This window comes from Marmota flaviventris, chromosome 13, assembly GCF_047511675.1.
Source record: "Marmota flaviventris isolate mMarFla1 chromosome 13, mMarFla1.hap1, whole genome shotgun sequence".
Classification (NCBI taxonomy): domain Eukaryota; kingdom Metazoa; phylum Chordata; class Mammalia; order Rodentia; family Sciuridae; genus Marmota; species Marmota flaviventris.
This window is the reverse complement of record NC_092510.1, coordinates 67821382-67835957: the sequence shown is the minus strand read 5'-3', so window position 1 is coordinate 67835957 and position 14576 is coordinate 67821382. Positions and strand designations below refer to the sequence as shown.

Genomic DNA, 14576 nt, shown 5'->3' with positions numbered 1-14576 from the left:
TATAAATCTACAACTGTTCCAAAAATTAAAATGAGTTGATATAAACATATATGTACAGCCAGAAATGGTGGTGCACACCTATAATCCTAGCATCTTGGGAGGCCGAGGCAGGAGAATTGAAAGTTCAAGGCAAGCCTCAAAACACTACAAGATCCCGTCCCAAAACAAAAATAAAAGGACTAGGTCAGCAGTAAAGGATTCTGGGTTCAATTCCCAGTACCAAAAAAATAATAATAATAATAATTAATGTATGTATATACACATACATATAAAATTTCAAACAAAAAATATAAGGCCTGGAAATAGAATAAAAACTTAATATTTAAAGATTCAAAATTAGCTACATAGAAATCTAAGATAATTCTCTATACGAACAAATAAAATCTGCTATATAAGATAAATACTTTAAAAAAAAAATGAGAGCAGGGGCTGGGGATATAGCTCAGTGGTAGAGCACCTGCTTGGCATGTGTGAACATTTATGTCCCCCCACATTCATCTGTAGAAAAACCTATTCACCAACATGATAGTATTAGGAGGTAGATCCTGTGACATGTGAGTGGATTATAAGGACTGAGTCTTCATGAATGGTATTAGTATCCTTTTAAAGAGTCCCAGAAAGATGCCTTGTCCCTTATATAAAGGCACAGCAAGGTGCCATCCACAAACAGGAAACAGGCCATCACCAGATAACAAATCTGTAGGCACAAATTCATAAATTCATAATAACATGTAATCAAAAACAAAAAAATAACTCACAGGTCACTTTGAGAAGTTGCTGAGGCAATAGCTCGTCATTCTGAAAATTGATGAAAAGAATATTTTTCCTGTGTAGACTGTGTTATGGTTTGGATCTGAAATGTCCCCCAAAAGCTTACACACATGTTGAAGGACTGGTCCCCAAAACAGCAGTGTTCAGAGGTGGAGCCTCTGGAAGATGACTAGATCAAAAGGATTCTAATCTCGTCAATGGATTTAGCCATTGACACAAATTTAGAGATAGATATAGTGGGGGAGGGTACTGAAGATTTAACCCAGAGATACTTTACATTGAGCTACATCACCAGCCCCCCACTGACTTTTTCTTGTGCGGGGGAGTTGGAGGGGTGGACAAAGTCTGACTAATTGCTGAGGCTGGCCTCAAACTTTTAATTCCTCTGCCTTAGCTTCTGGCAATGGATTCATAATTTAAAGGGCTATTGGGAGGTGGTGGAAATGTAGGAGGTAGGATCTAGTTGTAGGAAATAGACCCTCAGAGACATGTCCTTGAAGGATATATTTTGTCCCTGGCCCTTTCCTCTCTCTGCTTCCCAACTATCATGTGGTAAGCAACTCTATTTTAGTCCATGGGGCCAAGTGACCATGGACTAAAACTTCTGGAACTGTGGGCCAAAATAAATCTTTCCTCCTTTAAGTTGATTTATCCCAGGTAATTTGTCACAGCTAAAGGAAGGTGACTAACAGACTACATTTCAAGCAAATCAAATAGCTGTTAAGAAAAAGTTCTATTTGTAGACAAATCATAGTTAAATCATCCTTTTGAAAATCCTAATAAAGTAATGATAGTTATTTGCTGCTAAAACCATTAGGTGAAAGACTGATGGAAGAATTTTATAATGAAGAAACAGGCTGACAATACATGAAGCCTTGTTGAATTTTAACTCTAAAACTGAGATAAGATATCAACTGCCTACCCCTCTCAAAATGAACTTCAGTCTAAATCTCAATCTAATCCTCAAGCTACTAGGTATAGTTATCAGCTTAAAGGAATAAAATAACATAGTAAATGAAACCTTAGGGACACAATCAGCCAAATACAGAATGTGTGGAGTTCTATAAAACTACGGAAATGGAACAGTTATACAATAAGAATGATTTAAGAGACATAATAACCAAATATACATTTTTTTGTTTAGATATTGAACAAATCAACTATAAAAAGACATCTTTAAGACAACAAAAGAAATCTGAACTCAAACTATGTATTAGATGATGTTAAGATATTATTGCTATATTCAAGATGATAATGGCATTGTAGTTATTTTTTAGAAGGCATTATCTGTTAGAGATATATACTAATGTATTTTTGAATTCCAGCAAAAAAAAAAAAGAGGAGAGAGTAATTCTATATTTTTAGAAAAGTTTTTAAATTGGGGCTGGGGCTGGGGCTGGGGCTGGGGCTCAGCGGTAGAGCGCTCGCCTAGATATGCTGGGCCCTCAGCACCACGTAAAATAAATGAATGGAATGAAGGTATTGTGTCCAACTACAACTACAAAAAAATAAATATTAAAAAAAGAAGAAGAAAAGTTTTTACATGGAGTAACAATCATAATAAAATACCACTTCTACCCACTAGGATAGTAATAATAAAAAAAGAGATAACAAGAAGTACCAACAAGAATATGAAAAACCTAAAATCTTTATACATTCACAATGGGAATAGAAAATGTCAGTCTGGCAGTGTGTCCAACAGTTCTGACCCAGAAATTCTACCATGAGGTCTATACCCAAGAGAAATGAAAATGTATGTCCACACAAAATTTTGTATGTGTGTTCACGGCAATATTATCTATAACAGCTAAAAAGTGTAAACAACACATCTATCCATCAACTCTTAAATGAATAAATAGAATATAATATATTTGTACAATGGAATGTTAATTGGCAATAAAAGGAATGAAGTATGATACTTGTCACAACATGGATGAAACCTTGAAAACATTATGCTACCTAAAGACAGTCAGTCAACAAAGGAACACATATTATGTAATTTCATTTACATTAAATGTCCAGAATAAGTCAATGTAGAAAACCAGAAGGTAGATTAGTAGTTGTCTAGGGCTAAGGAATATGAGATTGGAGAGTAATGTCTAAGGGCACAGAATTTTTTGTTTATTTGTTTGTTTTAATGGGGTAATCAAAATGTTCAAACTTCAGCCAGGCATGGTGGTGTATGCTATAATCCCAGTAACTTGGGAGGTTGAGGTAAATTTGAGACCAGACTCAGCAATTTAGCAAGGCCCTAAGCAACATAGTGAGATCCTGTCTCAAAATAAAAAATAAAAGGGATAAGGATGTGGCTCAATGGTGAAGACCCACTGGGTTCAAAAACCAGTACCTCCCCATCAAAAAAAAGCACAACTCTGAATATTCTAAAAGCCATTAAAGTGCATACTTTAAATGGGTAAACTACATGATCTGTATGAATTATATTTCAATAAAGCTGTTAAAGAAAAATAGGATTAGTTTTGGGCTGGAGATGGGCTCAGTGGTAAAGTGCACCTGGATTCAATCCCCAGTACAAAAAACCAAAGTGTTGTTGTCACTTGTCCCAAATTTCACTTCTTCACCTTTCATTTAACTCACCATGGGTTAAATTGTTTCCCCCAAGAAAAGGTAAGTTGAGGGCTGGAAATGCGGCTCAGTGGTAGAGTTCTTGCCTAACATGCATGAGGCCCTGGTTTGATCCCTAGCAACACACACACACACACACACACACAAGAGATGTTGAAGTTCTGACCCTAAGTACCGTGAATTTGACCTTATTTGGAATTAAAATCTTTGTAGATGCAATTGAATTAATCCAATGACTGGTATCCTTACAAGAAGAATGAAAACCTGAACACAGACATACAAGATATACTGAAAACACACAGAGGGACACAGAGAGACATGTGACAACAGAGGCTGAGATTAGAAGAATGCATCTAAAGCCAAGGAACAGCAAGAACTGCCATTAAAGACAGGAGAGAGGGATAGAAGATTTCTCTTCTGAACCTCAAGACTGAGATGAACTAACCCTGCTAACCCCTGGATTTCAGACTTCAAGCCTTCAGAGCTGTGAAAGAATAAAATTCAGTTGCTTTTGGTCACACAGTTTATGGTACTTTATGGCAGCCTTAGGAAACTAACACAGTCATCAAACCACCGCATTTTGGCTTCTATGAATGTTGGTGTTAATCACCAAATCCAATTACTCTATAATTCTATTACAGAATTCATTTTCTTTGAACACATGATATTATCAAGAATCTTTTGTCTTCGTTCCATAACTTTCACTTGTTTCCTTTGTTCCAGGAACCTTTCCTATTCTCTCAATTTTAGGCACCTCTTACTCAGTTCCTTTTCTTTCCCAGGATCATATATTTGATATTTCCCAAGTTTTGTTCTTCTTTAATACTCTTTCATGCTCTGCCTTGTTTAGTTTTTCTACTGCTGACTTCAGTTGCTACCCACAGGTTAATGAATCCAAACTGTATGCCTACAGCTTGAGCTCCAGATTTCTCATGAAGCCATTCACTAGACATTTCCACTGAAGTATCTTCTGCCACTCAAATTCTTATAAGACTCATTTTTAATAGCCCAACATGTCCGAAAGTAAACAAATATATTATCTTTCCCTTGCACTGCCAATAACAAAAAATTCTCCATTCCTAATGCCTCCAGATTGAATTATATTTTCTTCTACACACCAGACTCATCTCTGGAGATAAATTATGAAAGCAGTATCAAACAATGAATGCAATAGTCTAAACATCCCTAAAAAGAATACACAAATAAGGATAATATCCAAAAATCTGGAAGGGAACAGAAGAAATACCTTCTGCTCATTTGTGTAACAAAAGAAGACAGATTCCCTAGTACTAGCTCCCTCCTCAACAGTCTAGAGTCAGACTTGTCCCACTGTCCTTTAGACAGCAAGAAATAGGAAAAGCGGGAAATGGAGCTTTCTAATGAAATTTCAGGCTATCTTTTAGCTGTTCTCTTTCTTTATTGCAATTTAAGTTACTTCATTCTTTAGGACAACATGCTGGACAACATCCCCATCTTTCCATATTGCAAATAAAGCATTTCCTACCTCATTATCAGCTCCTAAGGCATTGATTTGCTCCAATTTGTAGGTCCAATATCTGGCTTCCTCCTCTGGGATATCTACCATCAAAAAAGACAAAAAAGAAATCATATTAGCTGGTAATAGTTCAATCATCAGCAAATAATTCTATAGTCAAATAACTGTAGTTTGAAAGGTGGTAGTGAAAGATGAATTTTACTGGTGACTTGGTACTCGCCATGAACATTATCTTGAATGTTTCTTCACAAAACCAATATAGTGTGCTATTATTCCCATTGTTCTCTTTTGCAGATGAAGAAACTAAAGGCCAGAAAGGTCAAGTAATTTCTCCACAGTCACACAGTTCATAAACAGATGAGTCATGATTAAAACTGTAGTCAGTATAATTTCAAGTACCATATTCTTTTTATTTTATTTTTTATTTTTCATTACTCACCAATCTGTAGTGGTTAAGACACTGAGAAATGTTTTGTGCAATTCTGCCGCCAAGTCTTCCCAATGCTAGTTCAATAAGACCTACTTGTGTACCACACTGGCTTTGCTTTTCTTTCCCAGGATTATATATTTGATACTTCCCAAGTTTTTTGCACAATTCACACAGGAGATTTTATAAATTCTCACAGGTTAACAGAATTTTAAATAGGTTTCTTTTATTTTTAAAAAAGTTTACTTTTGGAAGGGGTTGTGGCTCAGAGGCAGAGTGCTTACCTAGCATGTGTGAGGCACTGGGTTCAATTCTCAGCACTGCATATAAATAAAATAAAGGTCCATCAACAATTAAAAATTTTTTTTTTAATTTGCTTTTTAAAAATTTTTTCAGTTGCAGATGGACACCATACGTTTTTATTTTATTTATTTTTATGTAGTTCTGAGAATCAAACCCAATGCCTCATATGCGAGAGGCAAGCACTCTACCCCTGAGCTACAACCTGAGCTCTAATATACTTTTTACTTCGAGACAGGTTCTCACTAAGTTGCCAGGCTGGCCTTGAACTTGTGGTCCTCCTGCCTCAGCCTCCCAGGTAGCTGGGATTACAGACATGCACCACACAACTGGTTTCACAAGTTTCTATATTATCTGAAAGAAAATTCCTTTGTCAAAATATGGGATGCTGAAAGCTAAAATTTTTCTTTCAAAAATTTAAAAGGATCATTAAATTTTTGAAAACTGAATCCCAAGCTAGCTATCATTAGGGCCAAAGTGTTATCATTGAGGTCAAAGTTTTCTATCACTGGGGTCAAAGGCACATTCATATTAACTCCAGTGAAAAATAGACTTTTTACTTAGATAAGTTTTTACCCTAAGCATTTATTCAAATAGCCATTAGTCATTATTACATACCAAGTAAACACTAGACATACCAAGAAAAACTACACAAGGACCTCAAGAAACTAAAAATCTAGACAGAAATGCATACTGCTATATATAAAACAGAATATAAATGATGCAGTAGTGAAACAGAGGAATATTTGTTTAAAATTCAATAAGGAATGAATGAACTCCTAACCTAACAGTGTAAGCTGCTTCAAAAACATGTTCCCTAGCAAAATCGATTATACACATTTAAAAACAACCATTTAAAGTCTCTGGAAATGTTCCTAGGACAACAGCATCTGAAGAAATATTTATTAAAGAAAATCTACTAAAATTTGGTAAGAACAGTCAATGTCTATAGTATATAAACCAAGACCTACTCACTCTCATCTCCCTCCCAGTTCAACAAGATGAAAATTCTATTCCAAATTGGTACAGTCAAGAATATAGCACTAAAAATACAAGCAACTAAGCTAAAAACAAGAACTCCATTTGCTTTTCTTAGCCTACAATTTCACAAGCAAGTTTTCCTTTCCATTTTTCTAAAGTATATAGTTAGTTCTGAGTTCAGTTGTTTTTGAACTAGCTGGAAAAAATCACATTATTTTTAGCTTTTATCACCATAGGATCTAAGACCTAAATAAACTGAAATCATAAAACAGTAGCAATAAAAAAGTATATGTAAATATCAACAATATGAATAATAAAAATTAAAATTACACTAATAGAATTCAACTGAAACAAAAAACAATTTAAATCAATTAGATAGACAAAGGTTAAAAACTGGAACATACAAAATGTTGGCAAGGATATTCAGAAGTAAATACTCATCAAACAGTGGGTAAAAGTATAAATTGTGCAATTTTTTTAACAAGTAACTTTGCAGTATCTTTGAAAAACAGTGATGTGCATTGTGCCCTTTGACTTTGTAATTCTACTGTAAGACATTTATCCCAGACTCATAATGGGCATAGATATATAACATCATTAGTTATAGCAATATATATCAAAAAAATGGAAACAAATTACATGTCAAACAGTAAAAGATTACCAGGATAAATTACAGTAATCACAGTTTTTCAGATCAGTAAGATAGTTCTTAAAGTATAACATGGAATAATGTCCCAAATATACACAAAAAAAGTAGTTTATACAACATTATATATCACAATAAATATACAGTATATAAGGTGTGATCCAAATTTAGCCAAAATAAATTCCTAGAAAATCTGTGTCTAGACCAAGACACAGAAAAGTTATTAGTGGTTTATCTCAGGTGAATAGAAAGGAGGTGAAAGGAAGTAGAAAGAAACTTTTAATTTTTTACCCACATACATTTCATTCCCATTTGAATTTTTATCAGAAGCATGTATTTTTTCTGATTTTAAAATTTGTTTAAAATAAAGATAATGTTCAATTTATCAGTTCTCTTTTAAATTAATAAATCATAAGGTATATATTTACTTCAAGATATTAAATGTTAAAATATTTTCAAGGGCTAGGGTTGTGGCTCAGCAGTAGAGTGCTCACCTAGCAAGTGTGAGGCCCTGGATTCGATCCTCAGCACCACATAAAAATAAATAAGTAAAATAAAGGTATGTGTCCAACTACTACTAAAAAATAAATATTAAAAAATATATTTTCAAAATAATAAATCTAACAAGCAGATATTTCATAAATTATAATAACAGTCACAGAAAATTAAATGACTTGAAGAGTATGCTTTTTATTGTGGATTTTTAATAACCGCCTGCTAGACTTTGCTTTGCATCCTTGCCCTAAGCCAGGGGTCATGGGGCATAGAAATGAAGACAAAATGCTCTCAAAGGAAATGGGTGAGAAGATAAAATATACATTCATGAAACAACTAGCTAACAATCTCACACAATATGGTAAAAAGTATTAAGTGATTTTAAAAATCTCATCACAAAGACTCACCGAAAGGCAACTCGAATCTTGTATCAAGCAAGATTTTATGAGGAGTTGGGTTTTTAGTTCCACAGATCTCATCATCTTTCATTAATGTCTCAGCCTCCAATGTAGACCACTCACCGGGCCCTTCCTAGGAAACAAAATCCAAAATTAAACTTTCTTGGCTTTCCTCTTGATTCAAGAGCCAGGTGTTCTTCTCTGATTTTCCCTTTTTGAGAGCTTCTGAGGGCCACTTATATCCTGATAAGGCACACATGCCACTGTTATGACCTGCCTGTGCTACACACAGACTTCTGTTCTCCAACTTTAGTGGGGAGAGCAGCTTTTATTATGCTTAGCTCTCTTCAGGACAGATTTCTTGAGTACCAAACTCTAAAACTAAGCATTCCATGGATCAATATTTAATCTGCATAATTCTTAATGACTGTGTCACTTAATGATATATGTCTCTGCTTCTCATCAATAAAGAGCTACTGACATTGCTAGTTAAACAGAACTGAGCAAGAGATGCAATGAAAATAAACTGCCCATCTGCCTGAGGGAGTAGAGATTTAGCCAGAAATAAAAGAAAACGGAGGCAATATGTTCAACTTTCCCACTCCTGGAAAAAACATATAGTTCATGTGAAAACCAAGTAGGAACATAATAGCTTCTGTCTAATACAAAGTGAGTATATGTGGGGAAATTATGCTATCTGAGTTATATTCTAAACAGGGAAAGTAAAACGGGAGTTCAGTTCAGGAAATAATGCATGAAGACCATATGAATAGCAACTGCTAAGCCTGGAAGTTCCTTAAATTCTGGTAGGGTTACATGCAGCAGAGGACTGAAACCAGTTCCCTAAGTGACTCAAACAAAGCAAAAGAAAAATCCAGCCAGTTAGCTGAGAAATTTTAATGGGACCTCTCCCAGGACAATGTCTTAGAGGAGAATGTAGGTGCATACATGCACACTACCCAGATGAGGCTGTCTATCTAATAAGGCTAAGGAGTTGCTTTGGTATCTCTGAATTCAGTATTGGGATATATGGAAAAACAGACTTAATTATAATCACATGACCCTCTGGGTGAAGATGGTAACGGATAGGTCCTAAACCCTCTTAATTAGAAAGGGAGAAGAGTAATCTGAGTTGCATGGATGACTATCAGCTGAAGTGAAGCCAAGATGAGGAAAATGAAGAGCTAAACCATACCTCCAAACAGGCAATGCACTGACTGACCTCATCTGACTGACGAATTGTCTTCAGTGCAATCCACACGGTCCCCACCATGGTGTCCCATATCAGCCCTTTGTTCCATACCTCCACACTTAGACCCAGGTCCAGACGACTGATCTCACTAGAGAAAAGAAGAAGAAAGGCGTTTGACCAAAGCCAGATAATTGAAACAAATGCTACATTTCCCATTTTACTAATCCTGAATACTTTCTTACCCAGGATATTTTCTTAGGGAAAATCAAAATGTCTCAGAATGCTGCAATCATCTTTAGGTTCCCAGAATCTATGTTAAGGTACACACACACACACACACACACACACACACTCACACACACACACAAATGCTTTTGTTCATTATTCATGAGTAAGCCCCAGTTGGGTGTGGTGGCACACACTTGTAATCCCAGAGATTTGGAAAACTGAGGCAAGAGGATCACAAGTTTGTGGGCTGCCTTGGCATCTTAGTGAGACCCTGTCTCAAAATAAAAATAAAAAGGGCTGGGGACTAAGGATGTAGTTCAACAGTAAAGCACCTGCGTAGCATATGTGAGGCCCTGGGTCTGGGTTTGAGTCCTAGTACCACAATAAAAAAGGAAGGAAGGAAGGAAGGAAGTTAGGAAAGAAGAATGGAAGGACTAGGAATACAGCTCAGTGGCAAAGTGCCCCTGGGTTCAATCACCAGTGCCCTGAAAAGGAAAAAAAAAAAAAAAAAATGGAGAGTAAGTTCCTGAGACTTGCTATCCAACATAGTTACCTATGTTTTACACACACACACACACAATTAACAATAAGGCATGCACACCTAAAAATTTGTTGAGAAAGTAGATTTCATGTTAAGTGTTCCTAGCACAAAAGGTGAGGGACAAGGAAACTGCTGGAGGTGATGGGTATGTTTATTCCCTTGATCAAGGTGATGGTAATAATACAAGTTCACATATATGTCCAAACTTGCCAAATTATATGCACTAATTACATGCCATTTTTATATACCAATTAAACCTTAATAAATTTTGAGAAAGAAATAAAGAAAAATGTGTTTCTCACTGTCCCCTAGCCTTTTGAGATATAATCATGGTTAGACTAATAAGGCCAAGTGATGAAGCCATTATTGCCATGCCTGCCTGCCTATCTACAATTTCTACCCTTAGGCAACAGTCCTATATGTTTTATTGATAACACTGCCCCAATTTATACTTATGGAATGTATACAGGAAGTTTTTAGGAAAGGTAAATCTTTTTTTTACAAGAGTTATGAAAGGAAATCTAGGTAGAAGTAAAAGGGCTCATGAGAACACTATAAGTTTGATGGGAACAAGTGGGCAAAGGCAGGTGAGGGACACTAGAGTGTTAGAGGAGAATGTAGGTCAAGTCACTCAGTCCCCTGGAGGACTCTCATTATCAGTTAAGCTTATAATAATAATAATATAATAATAATTATTGGAAAAGAAATCATTCCAGAAAGAGCCAAATAATCACTATGTAAAAGAAATGACATACATGGGTAGAATATCTGCCTATAAGGACAAATCATAATTTTAGGGTAGAAAATAAAAATACTTATTTATTTTATTTTATTTTATTTTTGTACAGAGACAGAACCCAGGGGTGCTTAACCACTGAGCCACATCCCCAGCCCTTCTGATTTTTTTTATTTTGAGACAAGGCCTTGCAAAGTTGCTTAGGACTTGTTAAGTTGCTAAGACTGGCCTCAAACTTGCAATCCTCCTACCTTAGCCTCCTGAGCTGCTGGGACTACAGACATGCACCACCATGCATGGCAAAAAACACAGTAATGCTAAAAACATTCTCCAGAAAGCTCTTATTAGGATGTAAGGTTACTTGAAGGGCAAGAATGGCAAGAAAAACTAGAAAAGGACAATTCCATCAAAAAAAGCAGAAAGGCCTTCTCAGAAACAAAAGCTATTCATCACCAGAAGTTTCAAGTGTGTGCTGTTGAGAAAGCCTGCCTGGCTTCCCTGTTGTACTATGAGGTAAGTGTTCTCAGATTTACAAGGATGTGGATTTATAGTCATTGAATTCACATCAAGTGTGTTGAAATTACACAATGAAAGAAAATCTGTCATTTTCACATACATACAAAGCATATAACACAGAGAACGTGCTAATGAGTTCATTTATTCATTTAATTAATATTTCCTGAGCACTTATAATATATATATGACTTGGTACTTTAAGGAAGACACATTAACATCAGACCCAGTTCTTGTCTCCACAACTTTGGGCTCTTCAAAGCAACAAATGACATGACTTACCCAGCCACTAAGGATGTTCAGAGAGCTTTTTGTCACAGTCATTCAGCCTAATTAATCAGTCTTTGAAAATACATGTAATACCCTTATATCTGAAGTACCTTTCATTTGAATCTGGAAAAGAAACATTGCTTAGGGATACATATATAATATTCCTAAAGCAACTCCTAAAAAGCATCTCAAGCCAATGATAAAAGAAATATCTAGGGGTCTTTAACAGCATGACTTTAAATAGATGAAGAAAATCATATTCCCCAGAACTCTCTGGGGAATATGGTTCAAACAATGAAAATGTCTTCTATAAGAAGCTTCTTTTCTCATCTCTGTGTGCTCAGCAGGCACAACTAAGAGAAGTCTGAGAATTCTATTTATGCCTCATCCCTAGAGCCCTGGGGAAGTTGCTTTTTTCTGTCAAAAAACTCCAATCAACAGTGTATGTGCATACATGTACACAAGATTCTGAGCTAGACATTCGCACCAATAACTGAAGATACCCTCCTTAAGAAACAATCAAGTCCTGAAATTAAAACACAGAAATATTAAATATAAATGAGAAATACCAAAATGAATATTAGAGATTGTCACATAATACATCAGGGAGCAGGAAAAAAGATAAAGGGAGGGGAAAAGATCAGCAATGAAGATGCAAGTGATGAAAGGACAAAGAGGAGCAAAAAAGATAAAGAAAATAGCTAACAAAACCCATGTGTAAAAAGGGAGAGGGCCAAATTCACACAGCATCTCAACATGGGAGACAGAAGAAAATTCACATACATCAAAAGCAGGGTTGCAAGGGACATGCTATGGACAACTGGAAAATAAACATATAAGAATAAAGCTAGCTATGCTGATGACAGACTGCAGAAGATCACTGTGTTTCACATGCTGGGAAGAGTTATAACAGGAAGTAATTGTGACAGCACTGGAAGTCAGAAGAGAGAAGGATCACTACCTTTATATACCAGAGCCACACTGTGGAATGGCTAATGTGTGAAGAGACTTGTATGAACTCTGCACATTACACATGTAAAGAAGGGAACAGGTAGGTGGTCTTGCTTTCATGTCACTTTAACTAAAAAGAGAATAAATGAGGTTTATAATCATGAGAGAGAGTAATGTGATGCCACTAGCCTTCTTTTTGAAGCCCCAGTTCTTCCTCTGCTTCCACGACACCACCAACTCCTGGTTCTCCACTACCTCTCTACTCATTCCTTCTTAGTCTCCTTAATCCTCTCTTTAATGCTGCTGCTCTCCAGGCTCTGTCCCAGTCTCTTTTTTCAAAGTATACATTCTATAAGTTTTCTTATCTGTGCTTATGGCTTCAACTGACTAAAATATTTCCCCAAACCACATTCATTCCCTAAGTGCCAGGTTCAGTTTTCTAACTATCTTCTTAATATACCTCCTAAATGAACTCTAAGAACTTCAAATACAAACTGGTCCAAATACCTTAACCCCAACCTAATGAGCAGCATACAACCCAACTAATCATCCCAACAAATCTTTTAGTTCTACCTCCTTAGCACTTCTTTCCATTTTTTTTTTTTTTTTTGCTAGCCTCTCTGTTACTGTCTTAGCCTAGGCCCTCTTTAACTATTAGTACTGTTTAACTATTATAATAAAGTTTCCTAAATAGTACCTTAAGTAGCAATATATTTATTAAAAGCCCAGAGGACTGGACTGTTTCTCCATAAAAATAACAATCATTCCAATGCCTCTCTAAACTGCACTGTAAAACTTGTAAAGCAATTTCAAATTTCACAGTACTTTCAATACATATTTTCCTTTATCTCCTTCATGCCCATCTCCTACTCTCAAAAAGCAAATATAACCTTTTAATAAGTAAGGTAGACCTTTAGGATCTGTGTTAAGAAATAATGATAGATCCTTAGAGATAAGGAAACTGGCACTCAGAAAAGTTAAGAGAGGGCTGGGGCTGTAGCTCAGTGGCAGAGCACTTGCCTAGCACTTGTGAGTCACCAGGTTTGATCCTTAGCACCACATAAAAATAAACAAAATAAAGACATACTGTCTGTCTTCAACTAAAAAAAAATTTAAAAAAAAGAAAAGTTAAGAGATTAGCCCAGTCCTTCAATAAGATATTCTACACTTTTCTCTTCTAGAAAAAGAAAAAAAATACTGAAAATTAAGGGGAGGGGTGTGAGAAAATATTTTTAATGCCAGAATTTTATTTTAAAAATATTAATTTTCTGTCATACATAAGAAAATCTACCATAAGAAATTTACTCAAACATAGGGCATTTTACTCAATAACATAAAAGGAAGGGTTGAGATATAGCCTCAGTGGTAGAGTGTTTGCCTAACATATGAGGTCTTACGATCAATTTCCAGCACTGCAAAAAATAATAGAAAATAAAACAAAATGCTTATAAGCACAGAATATTCATCCTCTAAGGCAGATGACTTGGGTAGATACAAACCCTGTCTCTGATAGGTACAGCCATATTTCCTCAAGAAGGCTTCTGAGAATCAAAAAAATATTAAAGTTATACTTAATATTCTGCTAATTGTACTAACTCTAATATGCTAATCTGACCATTGAAAAAAATCTGATGAGGTAATGTTTTCAAGCTCATAAATTAATTAGGAGTTTACCTACATTCATCATCCATCTCTAAGAATAGATTGTGAATCTATTAAATAGAAACAACTGAAGATATACTTCACCTACCACACACCTCACTTGTTCCTATAACTACGGTTTTAGTTTTCCAAAAGAATATTTAACAATGTTCTCACTTTTTGTCAATCTTAGGCATGCACAGAATCTTTGTTTCATATGATGCCATAACCTTAGAAAGATTACAGAATACTTAGGCATGCTGGCTGCAAAGTACTTACAACATGAAATCTTGTTCCCAGGAAGGTTGATCGCCTCGAACTGCTACAGTTGTGCTCTTCACATTCTGTACTTTCAGGGTCACGTATGTGTTAAATTTATCTGAAAAAATGCAAAACAAAAATGTAATA

General features: G+C 35.6%; 1 protein-coding gene across 4 annotated transcripts in view; it reads right to left on the bottom strand.

The window, feature by feature from the left end:
- Positions 1-14576, bottom strand: part of Unc13b (unc-13 homolog B) — a 208649-nt gene that overhangs the window by 138759 nt on the left and 55314 nt on the right. For all 4 annotated transcript variants that reach the window (XM_071600727.1, XM_071600728.1, XM_071600729.1 and 1 more), the window contains exons 3-6: positions 14448-14547; positions 9319-9436; positions 8106-8229; positions 4859-4932 (exon numbers count right to left, since the gene is read on the bottom strand). In XM_071600727.1, the coding sequence (XP_071456828.1) occupies positions 4859-4932; positions 8106-8229; positions 9319-9436; positions 14448-14547 (416 nt within the window). The remainder of the gene's footprint in view (positions 1-4858; positions 4933-8105; positions 8230-9318; positions 9437-14447; positions 14548-14576) is intronic.